The 25,476-nt window shown below is 43.3% G+C and overlaps 1 protein-coding gene across 5 annotated transcripts in view; it reads right to left on the reverse strand.

The window, feature by feature from the left end:
- Window positions 1–1,389: 1,389 nt before the first annotated feature.
- SV2B (synaptic vesicle glycoprotein 2B) overlaps window positions 1,390–25,476 on the reverse strand; it is a 69,458-nt gene continuing 45,371 nt past the window's right edge. For all 5 annotated transcript variants that reach the window (XM_052808374.1, XM_052808372.1, XM_052808370.1 and 2 more), the window contains 11 exons: window positions 22,213–22,393; window positions 21,424–21,575; window positions 19,420–19,553; window positions 18,563–18,652; window positions 16,240–16,350; window positions 15,005–15,093; window positions 14,100–14,264; window positions 11,375–11,508; window positions 10,490–10,690; window positions 7,409–7,568; window positions 1,390–6,465 (listed from right to left, as the gene is read on the reverse strand). In XM_052808374.1, the coding sequence (XP_052664334.1) occupies window positions 6,282–6,465; window positions 7,409–7,568; window positions 10,490–10,690; window positions 11,375–11,508; window positions 14,100–14,264; window positions 15,005–15,093; window positions 16,240–16,350; window positions 18,563–18,652; window positions 19,420–19,553; window positions 21,424–21,575; window positions 22,213–22,393 (1,601 nt within the window). In that variant the 3' untranslated portion in view covers window positions 1,390–6,281. The remainder of the gene's footprint in view (window positions 6,466–7,408; window positions 7,569–10,489; window positions 10,691–11,374; window positions 11,509–14,099; window positions 14,265–15,004; window positions 15,094–16,239; window positions 16,351–18,562; window positions 18,653–19,419; window positions 19,554–21,423; window positions 21,576–22,212; window positions 22,394–25,476) is intronic.

Genomic DNA, 25,476 nt, shown 5'->3' on the forward strand with positions numbered 1-25,476 from the left:
TCCACACCATCCTATGCTATCTCAGGCAGCCATATCACATAATCCTGCTCTTACATTCCCTGTACCCTGCTTTAAAATTCGTCAGGGTTTTTTTATGCAGTTTTTATCAGCAACCTTGTCTGAACATTCAAATATGGGATTTTCCTGCTTACTGAGATTTCAGCCTTACACAGAATGTCAACTAGCCTGGAGTAAGGACCACTCGAAAGAACCTCCAAGGCTTTCAGTGCAAATCTCTGACCTTTATTTAAAAGCCCACTTCTGAGAAAATGCTTGTCGACTGTGTTTGCTAATACATGGTTTCCTACATAAAGGCGGAACACACAGAAGGGGCTTACAGACTGTTGACTACCATAGCTCTGTACTCCACAGTCGGACATGAGCATTGCAAAATTCACAGCTGGCAGCTCCCACTTGAGACCAGTCCTAACCAGCTCCTACCTGAGACCAGTCCCTACCAGTGCCCCCAGACTGCTGCTGGCTTTGGGTGACCAAGTGGGACCCCAGCTCAGATGGGTCTATGGGACCCAGCTGAACCTGAGCTGAGGAATAATGCCTGATTTAGTCTCCTGATGACAGAGTTATCTTCATGGTTCCTTTATTACATTTCCAGTATCTTCTAGCTCTTTATCTCTCACTTGAATATTAGCTTTATGATGTTGCATATGCAGTGTATGTGAAGAGAGGACTAAACGCTGATTGACCTGACAACCTTTCAGCACCTGAATGTCTTATCAGCAAGCCAGAGTTGACTCAGAATCAAAACCCTGCTGCCCTTCAGTGGGTCTGGGGGAAGAGACATCACTGCATTTTATGGAATACATAAAGTTGAAATTCATGCATAAACCCCATAGTCTGCCAACCAGCCTCCACTGCTTACACCATGAGCTCTTTTCTCATGCAGTTGATATTGTGCAGGTCTCTGTCATCCTGCTCTGAAAGCATGGGGTGGATAGTTAGATTTGTACAGAGCTGCAAATAAAAAAAAAGAGCACACATCCTTAGAAATACATCCATAAGAGTGTATGCTATGGTCAAATGGTGTGCCAAGCTACAAGAAGCAGTGCTTTTTTGTTTTGGATATATTCTTGTTACAAAGCAGAGTTTAGCTTTCTGGTTTTGCATGGCACTTGAAAATATTTCACCCTTCCTCCACCAGAAAACTTTTCAGGATAAAGGTTTTCTCATGTAGTGTGTTAGGAAGTACACAGTGTGAAAAAATAGTGATAGAAGGGAGACTTAATTGAGGTAGGCTTGTTTGAGAGAGCAAGGACGTACAAGTAGCAAACATCAGAGGAAGTCCCCACATTGTCAGGGTACAAAGTCACCCACAGCAGCCCTTGTAAAAGGACTCAAAGTACACATTAAACACAAACACTACCAGAGTCATTCTTTTTCTTCCAGCTTTTTAATGTGACGGAGAGAACAAAACCAAAGTCCATTGGAATAGCTGCAATTTCCAGTGACAACCAGACACAGATGAAATAAAAAAAAAATAAAAGAAGAAAGGTTTCGAAGGAAGAAAAGGAACCAAGGGACTGGAATTGGCTATTTCACACACTGAATCGACAGAACATCTAAATGAAATGTTTCATTAAATGCACAACACTGGGTGTTATTTACAGTGGAAGTTGCAGTGTGTGTACATTTATACAGCACTAGCATCACATACAGCAAAGAAATTTCTTTCATTTTGTTTCCTTTGCAGTTCCCAGGCTTGATTCTTCCTAAAAGCAGCATTTGCTAATATGAGGGTAAGAAACTGAGGGAGAAACTTGATGAAAATATAATGTATGGGGCTCAAATCTACATAAACCTAAAAATATACTCTCCAGTTTTGTGTGTCATTTGGGAAGTCAAAGGACATAAACAGGGAACATAAATGGACCTAGGGCCTCCTTAACAGTATCAGAGTATACTCTGTTGTTGGAGGTCTCAAAGCAGGACCTGGAAGAGACCTGCACGTCTGCAGAAAGCTCGGCTCCATGCAGCTGTCCACTCCCCAGTGTGCAGAACATCTGGCTCTGGATATGGGTTTTCCAAGAGTGACCCTTTTCTTAGTCCAAAAGATCCATGCACCGCTGTTTGTAAGTCACATAGCATTTCAAGGGGATGAGGATTGTATGGGCGAGGAAGGGATCACTCCATCCAGCCCCAAGCTGCAGCCACCACCAGTAGGATGTAGCAGAGCCAAAGGCAGTGGCAGGAGCTGTCCTGCACAACTGAAGTAAAGGAATAGTCATACGACAACTAGTTAAATCAACAGGGAATTCAAGGAGGCAGAACTCTTACCATAATACCACTGGTCTTTTGTAATAGTATCAACAGTGCTCTAAATGCCTGTTTCTGCATGCTCAGAAGCTCAGTGATGAACTCCTCCTGTGACCCACGTTACACTGCTGGACAGATAAAGACACTAAGTCACAGCAGGCCAGTTCGAGTTCCCTAGAACCACCTTTCCCATGCCACAAAGTCCCTGGCTAAGTGGCTGGACTGGTGTGCCATGCATGCATGAAGAGGTCCAGCTGTCCTCTAGAAGAGGTCTTTGGGATTTAAGGCAAGTCCCCTGTCTTGGTTGTCTGTGCTCCTGTTGCTGTAAAGTTCATGAATCCAAAGAAATAGTGCTCTGCGGGGATTGTCAGTGGACCTGTGGTCAGGAGTTTTTTCCTCTTCTCTGTGGATGGTCCAGTGTATCAAAACTCCAAGACAAGGAGACTGTTCACTGTGGCAAAAGTAGGCAGGGGGAACCATTGGAGGAGGCATGTTGGCCCTTGCACTGCAGGTGTAACGCTGATTTTACAGTAGAAATAAAGCTGAGCCATCAGAGGAGGTGCCTGATGAGAAATCTCCCCCTGCTCGGTGCTCCAGGGTCTGTAGCTCGGGCTCAAACTAGCAGGTAGCCCACGGCTTGAAACTGAGACCCAAATCAAAACACGGCCAGTGCTGAGGGGACTGCACCCATCAACCATTTTGCTCTGGAGAGCAGTACATGAGGCCCACGCTGATTTACACCATGACAAGGACAATAAACAAACACATCAGGAGTATTGACTAAGCCTTGTTCACGCTGAAGCTGGATGGGAGACATCAGCCGAGGTGTCACAAAGGCAGATGCCTGAGCTGGAGCCATTGCCCTGGGTTCCCCTGTTACGGAAGGAGAGGAGCAGGGCTATCCAGGGCAAGCCATCTTCTTCTTGGCATGGTGCCTGAACGTGGGCATATATTGCCTATGCCTTTCAACCGAGAATAATGGGAACCCAGGGTGATGAGTTCAGATCCAGACATCTAACTCATAGGTGTCTAAGGCTAGGTGACATGATTTCCCCTTAGCTTTTCCTTTCTTCCTTCTCTGTTCATTGTTGTCCTTTCCCAGGCCCTTGTGTACCAGCTGCAGTGCGTGTTTGCCCTTTTCCTATTAGGTCATGAACTCCCTGGTCAAGTCAGGGACAGGAGCCTTGTCATGACACACATGCATCATCCCCTAGCCCTCAGGTGACTGACCCATGCATTTTAGGGGTGCAAAGAGTTTCTACAGTCATGTGGGTAGCCCAGGTAACATTGATAAGAAGACCCTATTGCTCTTTACCTTGTCCCAGCTAATCTCTCAAAGGTGAGGTTTAGCAGCCTGCGAAAGAGCCATTCTGTAAAGTAGAAAGGTTTCTAAGATTGGATAATATTTCCTAGTATTACCTTGCCATTTCTATCTCCTCAAGACCTCAATTTCTTCCTTCTCTGAAAGTTAACAGAAAAGTTTTTCAAAATAAATGATGTCATTAGTGTCAGTGTGCAATGTCAATGGAGAACACAAATAGTCAGGTTTGCTGTCAGAGCATTGGATGATATGTAAATAAGAGTGCCTCATAAAATAAATAGAGATAAGTTCTGGCTCCACAAAGCAGCACAACAGAATAGCCCAGAAAATGAAACAATTTTTTTTCCCTCCCAATTGCAATGTGGTAATTGGCATGCACAGCTTAACAAACTGGATGAAACATAAAGACTATGGTGATCTTTTGTGTTGAAATACATATTTAGCTGCTTCTCACCATGCAAAAGGACCAGACATTCTTAGAGAAAAAAACCCCCACATTCTGGGCTGTGATTCTCAACAGAAGCTGTGAACCGCTGCCAAAGGACATAATTACGTTCACTCCTACCTTAGAGAAGGAACCTTGCTGTTTTGAAGACAAATCAAAAAAAGGCCCTAAGCTACCCATAAGATGAAGAAATGAGGCATAATAAGCTCAGTTATTACAGCAGCTTGTGATTTTATCAATTTCATAAACCTCAGAATAAATCTCAAAAATCCCAAAGAGCCCATTGCAGCCTAGCTGCTCCATAAGTGTTTATCCCTGATTGACACAATGATAAAGATGATGCTTATTAAAGGGTTTTGCCTCATCGGCAAGGATTTGTTTCTTGTGATCTAACCATGCTCTGTGTCCTTCATCTGTCCTCTGCAGCAACACTGACTCCCACAGTTGCGTGGGGCTGGCCCTGGTGTCAGCTCTTAGTGTATTTGACTGTCTCTGTGCAGCTGAAGGCAGAGTTGTTAGACTTCAGGCCTGCTGGATTTCAGCCTAGTCCTGTGTGTTTTAGTGAGGGAAAAAAAAAAAAAAAGAAAAGAAAAAAGGAAACAAGAGGGATCCAAAGAAAGGTAAATCAGAAGATCATTAGCACAAGTACAGAAGAATTTTTTATGTCACAAAATATCCTGGTGAGACCTGGTGAGAAATTTTCTGCATTATGTGACAGTTTCTGATCAATTCTGGTCTGTTGCTGAGCTTGTTGAAAGGATCTAATTAGCGCTATCTAGTCAATTGTGAGCATTGGTGGTGTTACTTAATAGTATGCATTTCATTCTTGTTTCCCAAGAAAATATATCCCAAAATACACAACTCACTTTGCTTCTAGGTGCAACAGGACTTAAGTCATATGATAAAAAGGGCATAGGAATTTCAAAAATGGTCTTTACGGGATATCAAACTTAAACGTGCCACTTAATGGAGAATTTAATGTTCTGTACAGTAAAAGCTTTCTGCGTGCATTCCCTGTGTAACAAGTTAAATGGCTTTAAGTAACTGTGCTTACAGTGTTTCAATGAGACCCAAGTATATAAGAAAATCAAGCATCATATTCTTTAAATAATATGGCTAAAATGCTGGTAAATTCACAGTTACCATACTCTAGGTATTACACAAAAAGTCCCCTATTTACACTGGATAATATGTACACATTTGGTTTGTGGAATGCTCCAACATCATATCAATTTCTCCTCTGTGAACATTGTAGGAAAAAAATTCTTAATCATCATAGAAATATATATTCCCAGCCATCAAAACATTTAAATATTCCGTGTCTGGATGTAAAGAATGAAGTGTCACTAAGTTGATCATGACTCCAGATAATCTTGAATTAGTGGGATTAGTTTTTAGTGTCTCTCTTAAGATCCTCTTGAGGGTGCAGAAATTAAAAATTATAACTTTCAATAGCTGATCACTTCAATGTGTGTGTGTATGTTTGCAAGTATGTGTAAATACATATATATATGTATATAAAATTATGTATATATTTCTCTCCCAGAACAAGAAGGTGCCTAGTGATTCTCTATGCCCAAGTGAAGACAGTACAGGGCTTTGAGACCCTGGTTCTTCTGAGACAGCCAAGCGCCCACCCTCATATCCTCCAGAAATCAGGACTGACTCACTCTTTCAGGTGGTAACCCCAAAATCAAGACCGTTAGGGTCACTAGTCACATTTGTAGCTCTTGTCCCTATTGCTGGAGCTCACCTACAGCAGGTTTGTTACCTGCCTCCCCTTCGGATGCCTCTCTTGTCTGAGCACAGCTGATATGAATTGCCAAGGAGTGCTGGGCAAGGCAGGCAGTATCTCACAGCTCGGCAAAGGCATAAAGGGTCAGGATCTGTTCTCCCGTCAGACACGCTCACACCCACGCAGGCACACACATGCACGAAACCGCTGTTGGCATCCTGTGTCATTACACTGGGATGGAGAGGGAAAGGGTAGACTCCCAGTGTAGGCAAGGTTAAACCCAAGCTCTGCAAGGGGTATGTAGTAGCTGCATGCACCGGTCGTGGCTGTAAAAGGGTCAGAAACTAAGGGTTTCATTTTTATCCCTTTGGGCTTTTCTTTCCCTCTGCCCAATCTGTTTGAGGTATCGACAGAACAGTATAGAAATGGACATTTTGATTTTTCCAAACATGGCTCTTTTTTGTTCTTCTTCTACGTCTGCCCCCCCAATCCCCCCTGGCCTCAGTTGCTCACATCAGGACCTGTTCTCGAGTCTCTGGCAGGCGCAAAGCGAGCAGGCCACCTCCAACCAGAGCAGAGGAAGCCAGAAGGATGGGAACCACCTTGGTTATCCCTACGAAGGAGGCAAAGATTGAGTTCCCCAGGATGGCACCAAACTTGCAAAGCCCATTGAGGATGCCAAAGGCTGTTGCCCTGTGGGGAAGAAAAGCAGAAAGCAACAGTTAGGAGGGAGGTTCTTGGCACAGCTACAGAAGGTCTGGATGGGTAATTTTGTGAATGCTCTTATGTTGCCCAGGCTACGCTTCTAGCAAGTAAAGTCAGGCAGAAAAAATAGATAAATAGACGTCGGTGTTTTGCATGTCTGTGTGAATGAGGAGAATGTCTGTGTGTATTCATTTCTCCTTTTCATCTCAGCTTCTCCCTAGCCCTAGAGTGGCCCACTATGACAGCCTTTTCCCTCCCCAAAGACAGCAGGACACAACCTGCTCTAGAACTTGTCAAAGCCCTTCCAAGTGCTGGCTGGAGTGAGCTGTCACCAGACAAACAACCCGGGCTCTCCTCCAAATTCTGCTTCACCCAGCAGCTAAAAGCACAGTGCCCTCAAAGCACAGTCCTTCTCCCTCCCTTCTGACTTCCCCCAACAGCCTGAAAAAGGAAAAAAAGGCTTATAATGATGTTGCAAGGAAAGATTTCATCTGCAGCACATCCTCCCAAAGTTTCCTGTACTTCCTCATCTCCCAAACCATTCTGTGCACATGGGTGTCTCGAGGTTGTGAAGGGGAAGGCTGTCACGGTGATGAGCTATGACAAAAGGCTGGGGGATACAGTCTGAAAGGCCAGACCTCCATGCACTTCCATGGAAATGACAGACTCCGTATTTTATCTGCCTGTAATTTCCATACTCCCATGCAACTTCCTGTGTACAAGCCACCGTGAATGCAGAATTATGCTTGCAAATGTCTGTGCTGATCCAATATAGCTGCAGAACCACCCAACCCTTAAGGACTGGTGAAAATAAAAAAAAAATACACCTCCCCCACCTACATGTATCTAGAGTGAGCATTGACTTCTTCCATCAAGAACTGAGAGGCCAAAGTCAGAGGGTGGAGACTAAAAGGAGAAATATTCTGCGCACCTTTTGTCAGTGGGGTAGAGCTCCACGGTGATCACGTCCAGGGCATTCCAGGCAGCAATGCTGGCCCCGCAGAAGAGGCACTGCCAGCCGATCATTGCTGACTCGCTGTTGCCAAAAAAGAGAAAGAAGCAGCACATTGCCGAGATCAACATTGAGCCACCTACAGGGGGAAACCAAGAGAAAAATGTTGGCACCAGTTTCCCCTGTCCACAGTTGAGCAAACAGACTTGTTGGTAAAGATGGCTTTCAAGTGACGGAATTTCACCCCAGAACAAATTAAATCTGCAAGAACCCAAAAATACCTTGATGCTGCCTATCCGTCATTCTCTGATGCTGGAAACCAGCCTGAAAATGTTCTCAATGACCATCTGATCTTGCTGATAGTCCTGCTCTACAGAGACTCTGAAGACAGGCTTTTCCAGGCAGGTTTCCAGCATCTCAGACTTCCAGATGGACCCAGGAAGAGAAGAGGCAAGTAAACATGAAAGTCAATGAGGAGGAAGAATCACTGTGAAGGTTTTCCAGCTTGAGTTTTGAGTGAAGAGCTGGTGCGTTTCATATCATATTGAAAACACTTGATGCATTTATAGTCTCAACTAGGATAATTTACAGTCAATTTTATGAAGCACTTGAGGTCTCTTTTAATTATAAGAACATCATTAGATTTCATGGCACATTTGCACAGGAGCCATAATTTTATAAACACCACCGAGGGAGAAAGTGAGAGCATTCATGCTCAGTTAGGCATAGTTCAGATTCAGAAATATTAATGGCTACCTCACTGCCTTCTACCCCATTGGGAATTTTCACCTGAAAGATGCAATTTTTGCAAAATCAAAGTATCTTTCACTGGAAATTTCTGTTGTTGCTGAAATATGTCCATTTACTGCCCGGAAACCAAACAATTTTTTTTATTTATTTGGGGTTCTTTGAATCAATTTGACACCATCTGAAATAATTTGGATGCTGAACTGGAACTAAAATGCTTCATTTTGGACATTATGTTGCATTTTGCCACTGCGGTGCCCTGCCTATGAAAAGCTGCCGTGCAGGACTCCATATCCACTTCTATTTCATGGTACCTGGCCAAACTACATCCCCCACCATGTGGTGTGGATATTCCCTCTGCTGAAGAGGTACAGTGCAGCATTAGGGTCACCGTGTGTGCACCAAGAGATCTGACATTTGGCACAGGAGAGGGTTTAGCAGAAAATGACAAAACTGAACTGAAGTCCCAGTGAGGCACATATAACACAAAAGTGAAATTCAGTTTTCATGTTAAGCTGACCAGAAATAATATGTTCAACAGAGTGATTCGGGTGGGATGCCAGAAGGCTGTTTCAATTGAAAATTCCATAGTGAAACGTTTCAGCGTGTCGTTACTAATTTTTGTCCTGTACTTTTCATTCTGCAGAAGAAATAAGCATTTAGGATTCCAGCTGTCATCTCAATTCCAGATGAAAATGCTGAAATGCTGACATGTTTGCAGGGTGGACAATCTGATTCTCATTCAGCTTTAATTTGTTTCCCGCAGACCCTCCGGTTTGTTTGGGTCTTTTCCAAATTCATTACATGAATGCTTATTTTCCCCCCCAGCGTACATTCCTGACACACTGGTGGGGTCATCCTGCTTACCTTAACCTGTCTGACGGTAAGGTTAGCTAACTAAACTTCCTTCTGTTCTCAGAAGAGAGAGATAGGTGAGCTCAAGAGGGTGAGTCATCTGTTAGCCCTGAGCCACATCCCTGATTTTATTAAACTCACTTGGCTGTACCTCCAGGCGTGATTCCCACAGTACCTGGAAAGCAAGGTCTGAACCCTGGAGGGAACAACACCAGAAATTCCCAAAGTAATCATAAAGCTGATAGGGTGGTAACTTATTCCCATAACACTAAAGGGTGGCATCTTGCTTGGCTGCGACATGGTCAGTTATTCTACCATACGCTCTCTGAAGCTGTCTGTAAAATCATTTAAAAATCAGAAAACCAGAAGAGAGAACTCCTGGGCTGTCAAGCAGCTGCATCAAATAATCTTTGTGAACATTCATTGCTACAAGCTAAGTGTTTATTTATTTATACTGAGTGCTATGGACATCAGCACCAATTCAACAGCACCAAGAGGTCCTGCTTCAGCTCTGACCCTGTTGTGCTGAGCACTGGATAAACATACAGGCTGTCCTGGTTTCGGCTGGGATAGAGTTAATTTTCTTTCTAGTAGCTGGTATAGTGTCATGTTTTGGATTTAGGATGAGAAGAATGTTGATAACACAGTGACGTTTTCAGTTGTTGCTAAGTAGTGTTTGTACTAAGTCAGGCATTTTTCAGCTTCTCATGCCCAGCCAGCAAGAAGGCTGGAGGGGCACAAGAAGTTGGGAGGGGACACAGCCAGGACAGATGACCCAAACTGGCCAAAGGGATATTCCATACCATGTGACATCATGCCCAGTATATAAACTGGGGGGAGTTGGCCCGGAGCAGGGGTGGATTGCTGCTTGGGAGCTAACTGGCCATCAGTCAGCGGGTGGTGAGCAATTACAGTGTACATCACTTGTTTTGTATATTCCAATTCTTTTTTTATTATTATTGTCATTTTATTATTGTTATTATTATTAATCATAATCATTGTTATTATTTTCTTCCTTTCTGTTCTATTAAACTGCCTTTATCTCAATCCACAAGTTTTACTTGTTTTCGATTCTCCTCCCCATCCCACCGAGCAGGGGGGGAGACGTGAGCAAGCGGCTGCATGGTGCTTAGATGCCAGCTGGGCTTAAACCACAACATAGGCTTTGACATAAAAGTCAAAAGAAAAAAGGAGGATGTCACAGATACACAGAAAAGCAGAGTGGGGAGGTGGGGAGCAGGTAGCTTGCCCACTGGATTGGAGCAGATCACTTGCCTCACCCTCAAGTTTTTTTACCCTTCTGCTCCATTTGATATGGGAATGGCTCATCCCCACCTGAGCCAGCTCGCCTTGTGTTGGTGTGCGCGGATGCAGCGAGACCTTCACACTGACCTTGGCTCTTTGCAGAGTTGTGCTCCCACCCATGACCTGTGCCGGGCACCCATCATCCCCACTCACCGATCATCTTTATCCTCCCTATTTTGTCCATGAGTAACGCAGAGATGATGTTGCCCGGCAGCACAGACAGGCTGCCCAGGAAGCTGACCAGGTAGATCAGGAAATCATTGTCCTCCTCGAAGTCCAGCTGGCAGCCTTCCTTCTGCTTCAAAAATGTGTTGTTTATGAGCCTACAGTTGATGAATTTGTGTTCATAGAGATCTGCGAGGGAAAAAGGCAAAGTCTTGATCCTGTTTGGCTAATCTCCCTTGATACAGCAGCAATGGGATCAAAACCAAATCAAAGATCTGAGAGGAGCTCCTCATTAAATGGGAATGGCCAGGGAGTTTTTATTTTAGTGGCAAACTCTAGCTTCTTGCTTGGCACCTGGTGGGTGTAAGCTCATACACTCCTTTTATTTGTGGAGTCACCTGGACCAGTATCCCCATGCTGCAAGGACAGGGTAATGCAGGCTCTTGCTTTCATGGCATTATGGTTTGTTCTCTATTAGAGTAGCAATGAAAAGCTTTCTCGGGATAAATTAATGAATATTTTACTGCTTACGATCATCAACCACAGGTTGGTTAAAATCATAGTTTAAGCTGGATTCGTTGAATCAAGCTGTTAAAGTGCTAAGCATTTTGCCATTACTTTAACCTGCCAAGGTCCGAGCGCAGACTTTTGCATCTCCCACGCAGCAGCCAATGACACTAGAAGCTGTGTAGTTAAAAAACACTGATGGAGCAACCTGAAAACTCCTTCCAAATGTATCACCCTCTTTTTTCCATCATCACTCTCATTACCCAGCACACACACAAACACACAGAACCCTATCATCCTTTCTCCCAGAATTTGACAAAATAGTTCCTAGCTACAGAGATGAGACCATAGCAGGAATTCCATTACCAGTATTATGAAAGACAGTAGAGATGATGGTGCAGTTTTCAAAGAAGGTCTCACTCGATGTCACATCTTCAAAGTAGCATTCCTCAAATAATGAATCCTCAAACCTCACTTCCTTGAATTTCATGCCAATAAACCTGTGGGGCAGGAAACAGAAATTCACTCTCTGCTATAAGGTATTTTCTACACTATATAGCATGTAATGGCTGTTGCAGGAGACAGAGCACTAAGGGCAATTTCTAGGGTCATTTACAGAAAAGGTATTGCTTGAATGCATAACTGTCCTTCCAACTCCATTCTTACATATTTTGTATTTTAGTAGGAGAGAAGAGTTTGACGAGGGTTTCTTTTAATGAGAGATGGACCTTTTAGGATTTCTGGCAGTTTTTCTGTTCCTCAAAGTAGTCAAGTCTAAGAAAATGTGCTTCTAAGGCTGAGTGGACACAAATCCTCTCATGTTCAGTACTAACCGTCTGAAGAGGACATAATTTCACTCAGCGCACGGCATTTTCTTTGTGAGCTGACCTTGCTGCCTTCCTTATTCTGCCCCTTCCTTCAGCATAAATAAAAAAAAGACATTATCAGGAGCCCATTGAACTATTTGGTGAAAGGCTTCTGACAGGTGTTTAAACTCAAAGTGATTTTTTTAAGCAAAAATGCAGTAGGGTTTCTAGAGAGAGTGGGGAGATTATCTGAGTTCTGCTTGTAACCATCTCTGTTCGAGGACTACTGCTTATCATGTAATGAAAACAGATTACACTAAAAATAATCAACTGTGTCAGGTGATTGATTTCTCCTCTGATGGGAAGCATGACATGTCTGACCTGCCTGCCTGAAGGATGACACAATATTGATTTACCTGTGAAATTTTGCAGGGACACAGAGAAGATGTATTAGTTAATGCACAGGCATGTTTGGAAGATGTAAGGAGCTATTAAGAGCAAACATTATTGCTCTAGTTAAGAAGGCCATGACTGTCACCAAATAAAAAGCCTTCTAACATACACCCAGAAACTTAATTGAACTGAGCACTTACAACACAGTGTAGCATGATGGCTGTTTACACCATTAAATGAGAACTGCAGGGCTTCTTAACTGAAGCTACTAACAGATATTAATGTGCAAAATACCACAAGAAGACTATTCAAGTCTTTTTCTTCATGTAAAAGGTCTCATAGGTTACAGCAAAACGTAAGCTGTTCTGCATTTGCTCAGTAATAGTCTGTGATGTATTTACTCCCAAAGGCTGTTAGAAGCCCTTTTCCGCAGTTTGCTTTCTTAACATCCATCTTTAAAAGAGTCATATAGCAATGGCCTGGTGTTCAATTGAGTTTTAAGTCACAGACAAGGACTGGAGGGAAAACACAGCTGTAAATCATATTGAGATATGCTCTGGGCATTATTGGAATGTAGCTTGATCAGGTTTTGAGTTTTTGAATTGGAGAGGACCAAGGCAGGAGAAAAGTGATGTACATCACCGTTTTATGTCTTCATCCTGCAGGGTGCTGAGCATCCTCAGTTCTCAATGAAGTTAGTGAAAACCAAGCATCTCCTCTGGGCATAAGGGTCCCCAATTCCTAAATTTGACCACCATCTACTTCTCACCAGACTTTTTTTGGCTGCTCAGTAGGCAGGGGAATAGGAATTAAGAGGCTAGGTTTGCACCATCAAGCATAGCTCCTTGCTGCAGGGAAGGTCTCCTGAAGGACATGAAGACACATGCTGGGGTCCCCCACCAACGTCAATCAGATATATGCCAAGGAAATGGAGACAAATAGTTTCTGAGGGGAGAGGAACAACCTGGTCGGGTAATGAGGTATGGTTTCACCTGTGAAGATTAAAACAATGAGTGTTCTATGTAACATTGAACATCCAGTGGGACCTCCCCACATAGTGCAGCTGGAGCAACACTCTGTCTAGTCTATCTGGGGCAATGGGATCTCCACAGAATTTACATAGGGGTATTTTTCCACCCATTTATTGGGATTTAGAAAAGTAATAATGGCCTGCTACAAATCACTAGGATTTATATTGCTGTGGAACACAGAGTGATTGGGGTCCAGGCTGGATGCAGAAAAAAACCCACCAGGCCCAGCCCAAATAGGAAAGAAAGGGAGGAAAGCAATGATGTTCTGCTAGAGTAACTTCACTGATCAAAGCACTAAAAGAGAAGGTGACACACTCATTCTGTGCAGAGACGCTGGCCGGTGTGGGAGAAGCACACGAGTACAACTGGCCATCGCACAGCTCGCACTAATGGGCTGCAGGATGGAGACCGGGCTAAGTCATATCGAGGACTTCAAGGCAAAATAGCTTTTCATTCTGGAAATGCAGCAGCAGCAGTGCTGGTCTCTGCTGCCCAAGACCAGCAGATGTCAGTGTGTGTTAAAGAAAGAGAAGTCACCTCTGCATGCAGAGCTGCCCAGCACAGCCAGGTGGGCTCCCACTGCCTTGCTCCCAGCAAGGGGCTGCTGGAAGCAGGACTCCTCACTGGCATCCCTTTGGGTTTAGAGATGTGAGTGGCTGAAGCAGAGTGTGTGAAAAAAACAGGATAAAAAGCATATTCGGTCTGTGGAAAACTGCCTTTGGGATTTGAGAGGTATAGACTGTGTGTCCAAAAGAACAACAGACATTTTCAAGTTGGAGGAAAATGAAAAAAAAAAAAAAAAAGAGCTTTGTAGAAATGTATTTCAGTTTGCATGCATCGAATCAAGTTCTGTTCACTTACTTATCATTTCTGTATTCCCCATTTCTATGGATCTGGTTTTCCAGGGTGAAATTAAAGGTGAAGTGTGACACTTCTTCCTCATCAAAGATCTTCACTCGGGATTCATATGCCTCTTCTTGGAGATACCGGATCATATCAGGGAACCAGACAATAAGGCCATAGTAACTATAGCAGGATGGGAAACATACATTAGGGATACAAGACACTGGCACTGCAAATACTGCAGTGTTTGCCAATGATCTACTTCATAACTTGTACACTTGTTAAATTCCCCATGCATATGCATTTCTGATACAAATTCTTGCTCACCTCTGACACAGGACTGAGAAAAGTGTCTCCCTACTCTAAACATTCAGCTGATCTCAGAAGCATGTTGATCCATTTTTGTTCACTTAAAGCAGAACAATTCATTTAAGTTTGACTCCTTGGCTGGGAAATACAGCAATGTGCTATCCTTGCTGCCCAAGAGACTAGCAGAGCAATAAGAAATTTGGAAACTCCCCCAGAAGGCAGATTTCTGCAAGTGTGAGTTAAACAAAATTTACCTGTAGTTTAGATTTAGGCTCACCTGAATAGTTTTGATCTAGATGAAGGAACAGCTGAGAATCAGGTACAGTTGTGTCTTTTTTTGTGTGGACAAGATCAAATGGAAGATCTAGAGGTGAAAGTCGATATACTACCGCCCTACTAACCACTACTCAAGTCCTGATTTGGTCAAAGAACCTTGTACTCTCATATAAGCAGTCAGACTGATGAATAGTTTGTAGGAGAGCAAGGCTTAGTACACAAAGACTCTTTAAAATAAGACCAGGATTTATTTGGTAATAGTTTATTTAAATTTGTAAATAATTATTCAAACTCTGAGGCCCCTCTCATTTCCTGAAAAAGTTAAAGAAGTACCTTACCTTAAGGCCATTGTAAACCAAACCACAGCCAGCATCAGTGTGTTCATCCTGTACTGGGCTGTTAAACAATATAGCACATTGTCCCAGACCTACGAATCCACAAGAAGGAATTAGCTGCAAGGACACACTAGCAGACACTTGACAGATTAATTTCTGAGTGCATCATAAATCTAATGTCAGTAAAAAGGGCTCATTGGGGGAAGGTCAGGTGTGTGGCTTACATTCAGTGTTTGTTCAAAATTATATTTATCAAGGTAAATGGCTTACAATAAGATCAATTATTCAGCTATGTGCCAGGGCACTTGATCTGAACCTTCTGTAATGAGCTGGAGTGCCTGACTACGGCTGGGCTGGGCTGATGCAGTGTCTCTCTCAGGTTGTATTAGTAAATGTGGATACGAGCCTCTTCTCAGACCCTCTGACAATTTTGTTTTTTCAAATATATGTATGGTCTCAGGGGTGCTTTCAAACCGAGCTCCAAAGTTCACTGAAGAGCAAAAACCCAAACACAGCTGGCACTTTAGGAGGCATAAGATGACCTCAGGTAGGGATGAAGCCAAGCAGAGCAGGAGGCAGACCAAGATCTGCTCTTCTTGACCTGTTGCAGAAAATACTGCCAGGAACATGAGGGGATGTAACTCCTCATGGTCTTAACTTGCCACATAAATATAGTAATAGTATAGCACTCGCATTGCTATTAATTAAGAAAGACTGTCCTTTACTTTAAGCTCATCCTCCTAGACTGAAGATCTAGCAAGGTTTTCCACAAAGTTCTACATGGGCATAGGTAAGAAGCATAGCATGTGTGAAAGGTTAAATTAGCTGAAGAGACAATATAACATTGTTAGAAACTCCGTGTCTGCAGGAACAAGGAGCAAACACTCTTCTGAATCCACTGTGGGTGGTAAATTCACTTAGGCTTGTGACAGAGGGAATCAATATTTATCTGCTCAGAAGGAGAGTGCTTGGGGCTAGAAATCAAGCGCTCCTGGAAGCTCTGCACAGCTGGACTACTGTGATGCTCACAGGGGCATTTTGGGCCCTGGCTGGCAGTGTGGCAGTTTGCAGATGCACACATCTGCATAGAAAGTATAATCAGGTTACAGCCCTTTGCAAATACCAACAGATTTTTTTTGAGTGAGAGTCCAGGTTTCAAGACACAATGACCTGAAGTAATGAGGCACTGAAGCCTGAAGCTCAAAAGGCCCTGTGGGATGTTTTTTTCTTCTCTTTACCTGTTTGAAAGTAGTCGTGATTCTGACCAGCCACCGCTGGTACCAGGTCCCTGTTGAGCTCTGGATTTCAATAAATTCATCTACTTGCTTTGGAGTTTTGATATAGGAAACCTGGGAAATAAAATAAAAAGGAGGAAAAAAAAATTGGACTGAAGTTTCTAGAACTGATCTTGGGTGGATTTTAAATTCCATTGTCTTCTAGACAATGTTTCCACCTGATATCTCTTACTATCTTTTCCTTGAATGTTATCACTAACAATTGAGCTAACTGTAATTGATTGATGAGCTTGCTGTAATTGATTTAATTACAGCTAGAGATTTTATTATAGAAAGAATCTTGCCCTCTTTCCTTCCTTTCATCTATCCCTCCATCCTTTCTCTCTCTCTTTCTCTCCTTCCATGAAATATTTTAAATGCATCACATCCATTTCAATCTTTTCATTTATTGGCTAATGTGCCTGTGTACGACCTTATATCTCTATCCCTTAGATTCCTGCTAGAAATTAGGACTTAGGCAATTATAGCAAAAATTATCTCCAAGATCAGCCACTTGTATCTGCATCAAACTGTGCCCTCAGGATCTCTTTCTTCAAAGACAACTGGCAGGAGTATTTCTCATTCAGCACCTTTTAAGTACCACTGGCAGAACTTCTATGACAAATGAATGTGTAGATGGGAATCTTTGCATCAGAAAATGCATCCTGTCATCAAGTGAGCTCACACCACGCAATCAATTCTCTTCACCAAAAAAATCTGAATTTTCAACACTGAACGCCTAAACTGGGCTGCTGAAGAAACCTTACAAAGGGGTCCCAGAAAGTATTTGCTCAGTAACTTTAAATAAAGGACATATTCAAGGAAGCCAGATATGTTTGTAAACATGAGAAGGAGGTGAAAATTTGCTGAATAAATTTCCAAGTATGAATAAGTGCCTTGGCTCAGCTGTGGAGTCTCTGTGTTCCTCTTGCTGGCACCGTTTAAATGTCAGATCTGGGAACTGTCCCGGTACCAGCTGACTCACCACAAACTGGCAACTTCTGTCCTATCAGAAAAACACAAAATCTGACAGTTTGTGCTACACCAGCCACACTGATCATCCGCCTGTGCCAACGGATGTCAGTACATCTTGATTCAGCTGGCATGCCATACCTTGAGGTGCAATACTGAGATCAGCCTATGCCGTAGCGGTCAAGACACTGTTGGATGGAGTAACGAGCACTAATGGGTGCTGTACAGCTGCTCCTTCATTCTCCTACTCAGCTCAGACTCTCATAGTGCCCAGCTTTGATATCCCTCTCTCTCTATCTACCTATTTGAGTTTCAGTCCTCTTTCCCTCCCACCACACAGCAGGACTGGCCGGCCCAGCTTGGCGTTACAGCAAAGCTAGGTAGGGATTTAAAGAGATGATCTCTCTCGCCCTGGCTATCAAGGTTCACATTAGTCAAATGGTCGGTAGCTTAAAAATAACACATCCTCATTAAGTTCCTACCTGAACCTGCACACAGTTGTCATACACAGATATTAAACTTTAATTGTCTTGAAGGATCATTCCTGAGGGGCCCTGTTTCATGACAACTCTGCTCAATGCAGAGCCTTGCTCTCTTTCTTGTTCAAAAAGATTCGTTTTACACACAACTGTATCTCCTTTTCTCCATCCTTTAAGAGCACGTGCCTTCTCATCTTTAAAAGCATAAATCAAGAGCTATTCCCTGGCTGGGTCACTGGAAGTTTACAACTGAATTATCGTAATTTGCAACTAACCACAGCATACACCTTTTACCTGATTTTACTATTAACGCAGTCCATTGCCGTGACCTTTTTCACAACAAGCAGCAGACTAATGAGTAATAGCCACTCATCCCACTTTCCCTTGGAGAGATTAAAGATTGGGTATGAGGCAGGTGGAGTTTGGGAAGCTCATTAGAAGGTACGTGAAGTTTAATCAGAGTTTGATTAGAAGCCAGAATGGAGAAAGGAGTGACTCAGATCTCCCACATGACTAATATCTCTCTTATTTGGTTTTAGTCTCTTAGAGCATACCAATTAAGCATTTGTGTAACTGGAAAATCACTGGTCTATATGCTGTAGAGTAACACCAGGAATGAAGAGTACTCACTGCAATTCACAGGATCAACTAATTCTTGAAAAAACAGACTGGCATCTAACTTTAAATGCACAAAATGTATCTCAGAGTCCTTTTCCTGATTGCTGGGGGAGATTACATTGAAAGAGTCCCAAGGTGGAATAAACTGGTGCTGTGACACACAAAGGAAGGTATGTCCAGCTTTTCTTTTTACATGTTAATGGCTTTGTTAAACTCACCGTAAAAACCCTCTCTGGCTCACCCTTGGCCCGCATGTTGGTATCATGAACTTGCTTGAGGATCATCCAGGCTTCATCATGTTTACCTATCTGAAAACACCAAAGAAAAGAAAAACAAATGTTGGAGTTCCCAGCTCCGTAATTTAACAAAGCATAGAGAGAAACCAATTCTAGAGGTCCAATACAGTGGAGAAGCACACATACAGCACTGGCTGCGTTAAATATAAAGAGCTGAAAGCACGGTTTTTATTCACAGGGTGCAGCATCTCTGTGCTGAAGAAAGGAGTTACCCTAAAACTGTCTGAGGCAGGAGACAAGTCAGGAACAGAGCTTTAAAACCAGATGAAAGAAGAGGAGATGGATGAGGAGACCTGGGCTCTGATCCCACCTCTGCTAAAGACTTGCAGGGTTAACTTGAGCTAGGTATTACCTCATTTCACATCTGTGAAATGGGAATAAAGAATACTTGCTTAAGATTTCTGAGGTTTATGTATTTTACTCAGTAAAATGTACTCTGTCCTTTGCTCTTCCACCAGGATTCCGTAGTTACATGCCCAAACTCTGTGAGATGTTTTCAGAATGCCTTTGTTGGACTTTTACAAAATTCCCAGCCCTCAACACCTTCTTTCTGTACCACATTTGGCAGTGAAACGCTAACCATCGTTGATTGACCCCATAGTCTGTAGTCTTCGGGGTTTAAGCAATCTGTGGAGCTAGTGCAGACATGTAGGAGTGGTTTTGTCTCTGAGCTTGTGCTATGCGTGTTTGATGGGACAAAGACAGACTGATGGTGACACATTAGGGACCAGCTATCCTCTGTTAATATCAGACTGCAACGTCCAGATGAATCATCTTACCTCCAGCAAAAAACGTGGGCTTTCAGGCATGAATTTCAGTGCCACCAGGGAGGCGATACAGGGCAGAGAGCAGACAAGTACAAAGACTCTCCAGCTGTGGAAGTGGTACTTGGTTCCCATACTGAACCCCCAGCCTGGAAAGAGCAAGACCCAAAAAGTAAAAATTCTGACCAGGCATTCTGAGTTTTTCTCTCCTAAAGCAGCTCTGAACTTTACAGCTCTCTATGGCACAGGGACAGGTTGAAAGTTTGCTATTCTTAGTACTGACAGCTCTTACAGGCTTAATAGCATGCTCAGTAGATAACAGCAAGTGAGTTCATGTTCATTACAGAAAATGGAACATACTTGCTCAGGCTCTGCCTTTTAAAAACCTTCTTTTATCTTTGAGTTTAGAAATCATCTAGTGATAAGAATAGCTCTGTGCAGCTGTAGGCAAGTAAGGCCAGGAAAGGGTAGAGGAATCAGGGCCATAATTTACTGCTGTTCTGAGATGTTACAAAAAGTTTACAAAGGTTATATCTTCTCTGATCTGAGAGGCACGTTAGAGACAGCTCCTTTCAATCTTGTACATCACACATGTATTTCACATTTTATGGAAGTGAACTAGGAAAGCAAGTTTATTTTTTTCCAGACCTACAAAACCTGAGCTGGGATTCAAACTTAGAATTCAAGATTTAATCCTGCATTTGAGATTCCCCCTCTCCTGCTTTTTTCCTGATGTCTGACCAGGTCAGGTATTCCCCTGCTAAGGACTAGGAAGTACAGCATTGTTCTTACATTGCTCCATTTACTTTCCCTAGGCTCAAATCTCAGAAGGAATGCTGAATTCTTTTTTTTTTTCTATAAACATTTTTATTCACATAATAAGGAAATAACCAAGCAATGGTTTTTGCAGAGGTCTCATCTGAGACAGTCATGGTGTTCTACTCATTTCACGAAGTTCCAAAATAGTAGGTGGAACATGGGAAATCAAAAGGAAAAGCAATAAAAGCACAACATCAAAAAGTTATCTGAAAAATAAATGTAATGCAAATACATAAGGACTTTTTAAAGCAAATGTAGTTGCAGATAATAGACTTATTTCAACCTGACACCACTATGCAGTAAGTTTGCCTATTTGTTCCAACAGTCTCTGTCACATCAATCAAAAGCACAAACATTTCTTTATACTGAATGTACTTTAAACATGGTAAAAAGCATTGATAGATAGGTAAATGTTAGTGTTTTTCTTCATGGTCTTTGTGGCCTGTCCTACTTTCCTCAAACAGGATTTTGCAAACAGCTGGTGTCACTGAATACCGAGAGAATTAATCTTTTCTAGTAGATATTTGCTTCTGATGTTTTCCTAGGATATACATGAGTTACAAGGAATACCATGTGACATGCAGATTTTTGCTCCTCAGAGCAGTAATATGTTTCCAAGTACACCCATCTACTTTTTCTCTCTCACTTCCAGCTCTGGGCAGGGAACCCATTCCACTCCTGAACCCATTTAGGTGAAGTCAGATGTGACTCCAGGCCATCACATGCTGGGGAGGTGTGTCACCAGATACACAGCCCTGAGAGTGTTGACACTTGGCTAAGGAAAAGAACACGTGCTGTCCTCACTGCTGTCATTCATAGCACCCAGTAATTCCCTGATTAAAGTTAGTTATTTTTGATAACTGGATCAATTTTTGCAATGTAATCTTAGTCCAGTTTTGCCAGAATGCGCTGACATTTAGATTAAGAGCTCAGGCTCTGGCGGTATAATTCAAAGGGTGTATTTGAAGCTTTTGATGGAAAGCAGCCCTTATCAGTCTTATTTACAGCCTTAGTATCAGTCAATCAATCATGCAGTCAATTTATCAGACCTTTTGTGTGCACTTCAGGTATCTATTATTTTCAGTGTTGTTTATGCTGGGGTGTGTAAGGACTGACTAACGCTACTTGTGCAGGGTTTTGGGGTAGCGTAGTGATGCAGGAATGTGGTGGTGGTGAAAGTCAAAAGCATAAACCAATTACCGTAATGTGGGATGATGCTCCAAGCCATTGCTGAAGCAAAAATGCCACCAATCATCCAGAACATGCAAAGCCAGCTCAGGTGTTCCCCTCTCTTCTCACGAGATAGGAATTCAGAGAAATAGGCAAACACAATGGGGAGGGATCCCCCAATGCTGAGGAGAAAAAACAGCACATGGGAAGAATAAGAGTGTTCTTCAATGTCTTTGTAGTTAGGATTGCACATATAAAGAGGGGAGGTCACACTCACAGACACACTGCACAAACGTGAGACTTGTAGGAAAAATGCAAATCTCTCTTTGGCTGGACTGGTCTTAGACATCAAGGATAAACAAGATCCTTCTCATGCTCTGAAAGCTGAATTTCCTGTACAGTTTATATAAAGCCAGTGTAATGCCTGCTTTTCACCTAGACATCTTCTCTGTTGTTATTTTGTGATCACTTATTTTAGGGAGGCAAAATACAGGCAGGTGATGGGAACTGCTGAAGGTCTCATTGGAGGCCCTGGCAGTCAGGACTGTAAACCGAGGTGACATTTATCAGTCTCACTTGCCTTTCTGCACAATTTGAGCAGTACCAGAAAAATGTCCATGACCAAACTTTGCTACCACTAATGCTTTAAGGGTCAAGAGTGAGGTAATGTAACCACACGTGCTAAACAGCAGTGCCATCCCAGCTCGGTACCAGAGATGCATCCCCTGAGCAGCATTCCTTCTCCCACCCCACACACCCAAACTGCTGAGCAATGATGGGACTCCTCCAGGACATGGGACAGATTCACCAGTTACCCACCCGAGGCCCGAAATAAGGCGGCAGAAGAGGAAGAATCCATATCCCTGGACGAAGGAGGAGAGGAACGCAAAGGCAGCATTGATTGCAAGTGACATGATGAGGCATTTCTTTCTTCCCAGTTTATCAGCGAGGCCGCCCAGCATGACAGCTCCCACCATCATTCCTAAGTAGACTATCAAGCCTAGAAGTGAGAGAGAGAGACAGTGAGTTTTGTAACGAGGTGGAAATTGTATGTGATGTAGAAGCAGATTTTAAAGTGGCCGTACGGCAGCTGACGTCAACCTGGCCTACTATGCTATAAAGTAGACATCCCCCCATTCCCCCCAGATTAGCTGTCTCAGGTGCCAGACACTCTATCCAATGGTGGAGCCTAATTTTCCCATCTTGTGCCCCTGAGCTTGCATCACTCCCTACTGCACTGCATCATGCAATATAGACATACCCTCATTTGACCAGACCCACATCTTTCTTTCCCAACCTTGCTGCTCACATATCCCCTGCACGTAAGCAATGGCCAGGCATAAGCAGCTTAGGATGCACGTGTCCCAGCTATGTGCCACCAACGATACAACAGAAGTCTGATGTCTTAACTCCACTAACCCCCCTGAGCATAATGGGACTGAGGATGTGTAGGGAGGAGGCTCTCTCTGGCTGCTGTTTATGCTCAGAAAGCTGCAAGAGCAGACAGACTGCTAAACCATGGCTAAATCTCTTTGCAGGTTACCTATCCTACCCATGCTTCCTTTGCAGTATATCATCTCCTTCATTCTCTGCTTTTCCTAGCTTTATCTGAAAGGATTGGTCTGTTACCGAGACTTACCTTGTGTAGCATGGCTACTTCCTTCATTACTGAGCCAAGACCTGGCATCTAACTAAAGGACAACTTACAGAAAAGAGCACAGTCTTGATCTGGAACTTTCAGAAGGGAGAACCTACTGCTTGTCTTGCCAGTTTGCTCTATAGAGTTATTGCTGACATTGGTAAGAAAAATGGATTCTTCTTTTTAACTTGACTTCATTAGATCTTCTACTATAGGGTCCTCAAAAGACAGTTTCAGTGACTACATTCAGTGCCAGGCTGAATAGAAGAGAATGGTTTTCTTCTCCAAATAGGCTCCCTATACCGAGCTCACCGTGTGCTTGCAACTCGGGCCTAGAAAACACAGCAGTTGTCCTTGGCTCTTCTACTGACCCTGCCACCAGAAGGGCCACCTATTGTATTGCCTTTTTCTTTATGTGGGTACCAGTGTAAATAGCACTCATTAATAATGCTCAAAGGTCCAGGAATATTTTTTCATTTATTTTATCTACTTTCCAGATGTAGACACTTCTGTGAACAACAGTCCTAGGAAGAACCACAAGCTATGGTCCTTTTGCTGGCAAAATTCCTGTTGAAGCCTGCAGAAATTATGATGTGAAAGGACAGTAGGATCAGATATTATGCATTTAAAATCTAATAGCAATTAGTACTGGAGGGTTGGAAACATTGATCAGCTAGAGTGAAGTGATTTGCACTGCTGTTAAAGAGTAACGTCTGGGAATTCATCAGTCCAGCAGCTGGCAGCACATGGACCAGGTCTTTGAAGGCTGTATTGGCCTCTGGGCTTCAGATTTTTGTTTTAGGCTTGTCTGTGAACAAATCTCTGTTCATTCCTCTGAGCCAGGAAAGATGTAGGGATGGAAGGGATCAGAGTGAAGCATGTGTCTCCAAGGCTCCTCTGAAAATGCCCAGATGAGGCAAGACCACAAGGCGATGGACTGTCAGCAGGTGGATCAAGGCTAATGAAGTTATTCTGAGTTTCACAGTGCAAATGATAAAGCCCTTCATGCTTTGTCTACTTGCTGTGTGTGGATGAGGCTGCCTCTGCCTTAGCAGTGCAGGACCGAAACACTTGGTGACCAGGTGACTACTGCATGCTCTGATGGCTCTGCCAGCTGCTGACATGGAAGTGTTTGGGGCAGGACATCCAAGCACACTCTTACTGCATTGGCAGCTCCTTGGCTACTAAGCTGCATGTCTCAGAGCTGTCTACTGCAAGCTAGTGGTCCACAGAGTAGGAGCAGTCGTCACCATCACCACATTTCAGAAGAAAGTGGTGGCAACCACTGTATTTCCTGGGGAGCACAGAGGTGCAAGAGGCTGTTCCCAGAACACCTCCTGTATCATCTCAGACACCACAGGCAGGATTATAGTCTATGCCTATAGGTTGCACAGTCCTGCTGTGGAGATCCTGATGGGGCCTGATCATGGCTGGATATGATCCAGAGGAGCTGAACTATGTCAGGATGGAGGAATATCTGCTTGCTGGAAAGCAGAACTTGCAGTGCAGGGAGCTCTTGAAGGAAAAAATGATGCTTGGAGATGTTGGCAGTCTGGGGTCATGTCAGGTTCAAGACCCAGCTGAGCTGGGGTTGAAGGAAACACCATAACTCAAGAAAAGCATCAGTGTTCCCTGCATCCCTGACCCCTAGTGAAGGCAATGGATGCTGAGCAAGTAAATACACTGCCTTAATAGGAAACATTCCTCTTCGCTGGCTGAAGAAATGCAGCTAAAAGAAACATTTTTCAGGCATGGTTGGGGAACATCCCTTTGGAGGGTGATTCCTCACCTTGAACCAAGTGTTGACTTCTCTTGAGAGCCAACGTCTTCCCCAGGACCCGTTCTGTTAAACACATCACTTGGGAAACAAGGTGATGCTGAAATTTTTTTTGCAATTAACGTTTAAACAAGACGATCAGTCTGATGGCTGAATGCTGTTCTGTGCTATCCAGCAAAGCTAGCTAGGGACTAATGCAGAAGGTTATTTGGCAGCTGATTCTGTCTGTCTTTTGATTGCAAATGCCTGCACTTGATTTGAAATGCATTACTAAATTAAAAGCTATGCAGCAGAGATCCACTGCAACATTTGAAGGTTACTTTTCTCACGTTAATTAGAAGTGGAAGAGTTTGGACTTCTGAAATCCCCCCTGTTCCATAGCAGAGTGGTGGGGTCACCTCTCTGGGAAAGGTTCTGCTTTCTTTTCTATCCATACGATGTCTAAAGGGCAATCAGGATTTTGTGTGTCAAAGGCAAAAAATCTGTTCTTGCCTGTTAACAGCCTTTGTACCAGAACCATAGCACAGGATTTTGCCAGCACAACTGTACCTCCACCGTAAGCATGTGGCTCTGTGCAATCAATACCCACACTCCCTGCCCTACCCTCCTGACCCGAGCTGTCCTGGTGAGGTGACCTGAAGGTGTGTAAAGGTTTCAGATACCGATC

The sequence above is a fragment of the Harpia harpyja genome, chromosome 14 (genome assembly GCF_026419915.1).
Source record: "Harpia harpyja isolate bHarHar1 chromosome 14, bHarHar1 primary haplotype, whole genome shotgun sequence".
Taxonomy (NCBI): Eukaryota; Metazoa; Chordata; class Aves; order Accipitriformes; family Accipitridae; genus Harpia; species Harpia harpyja.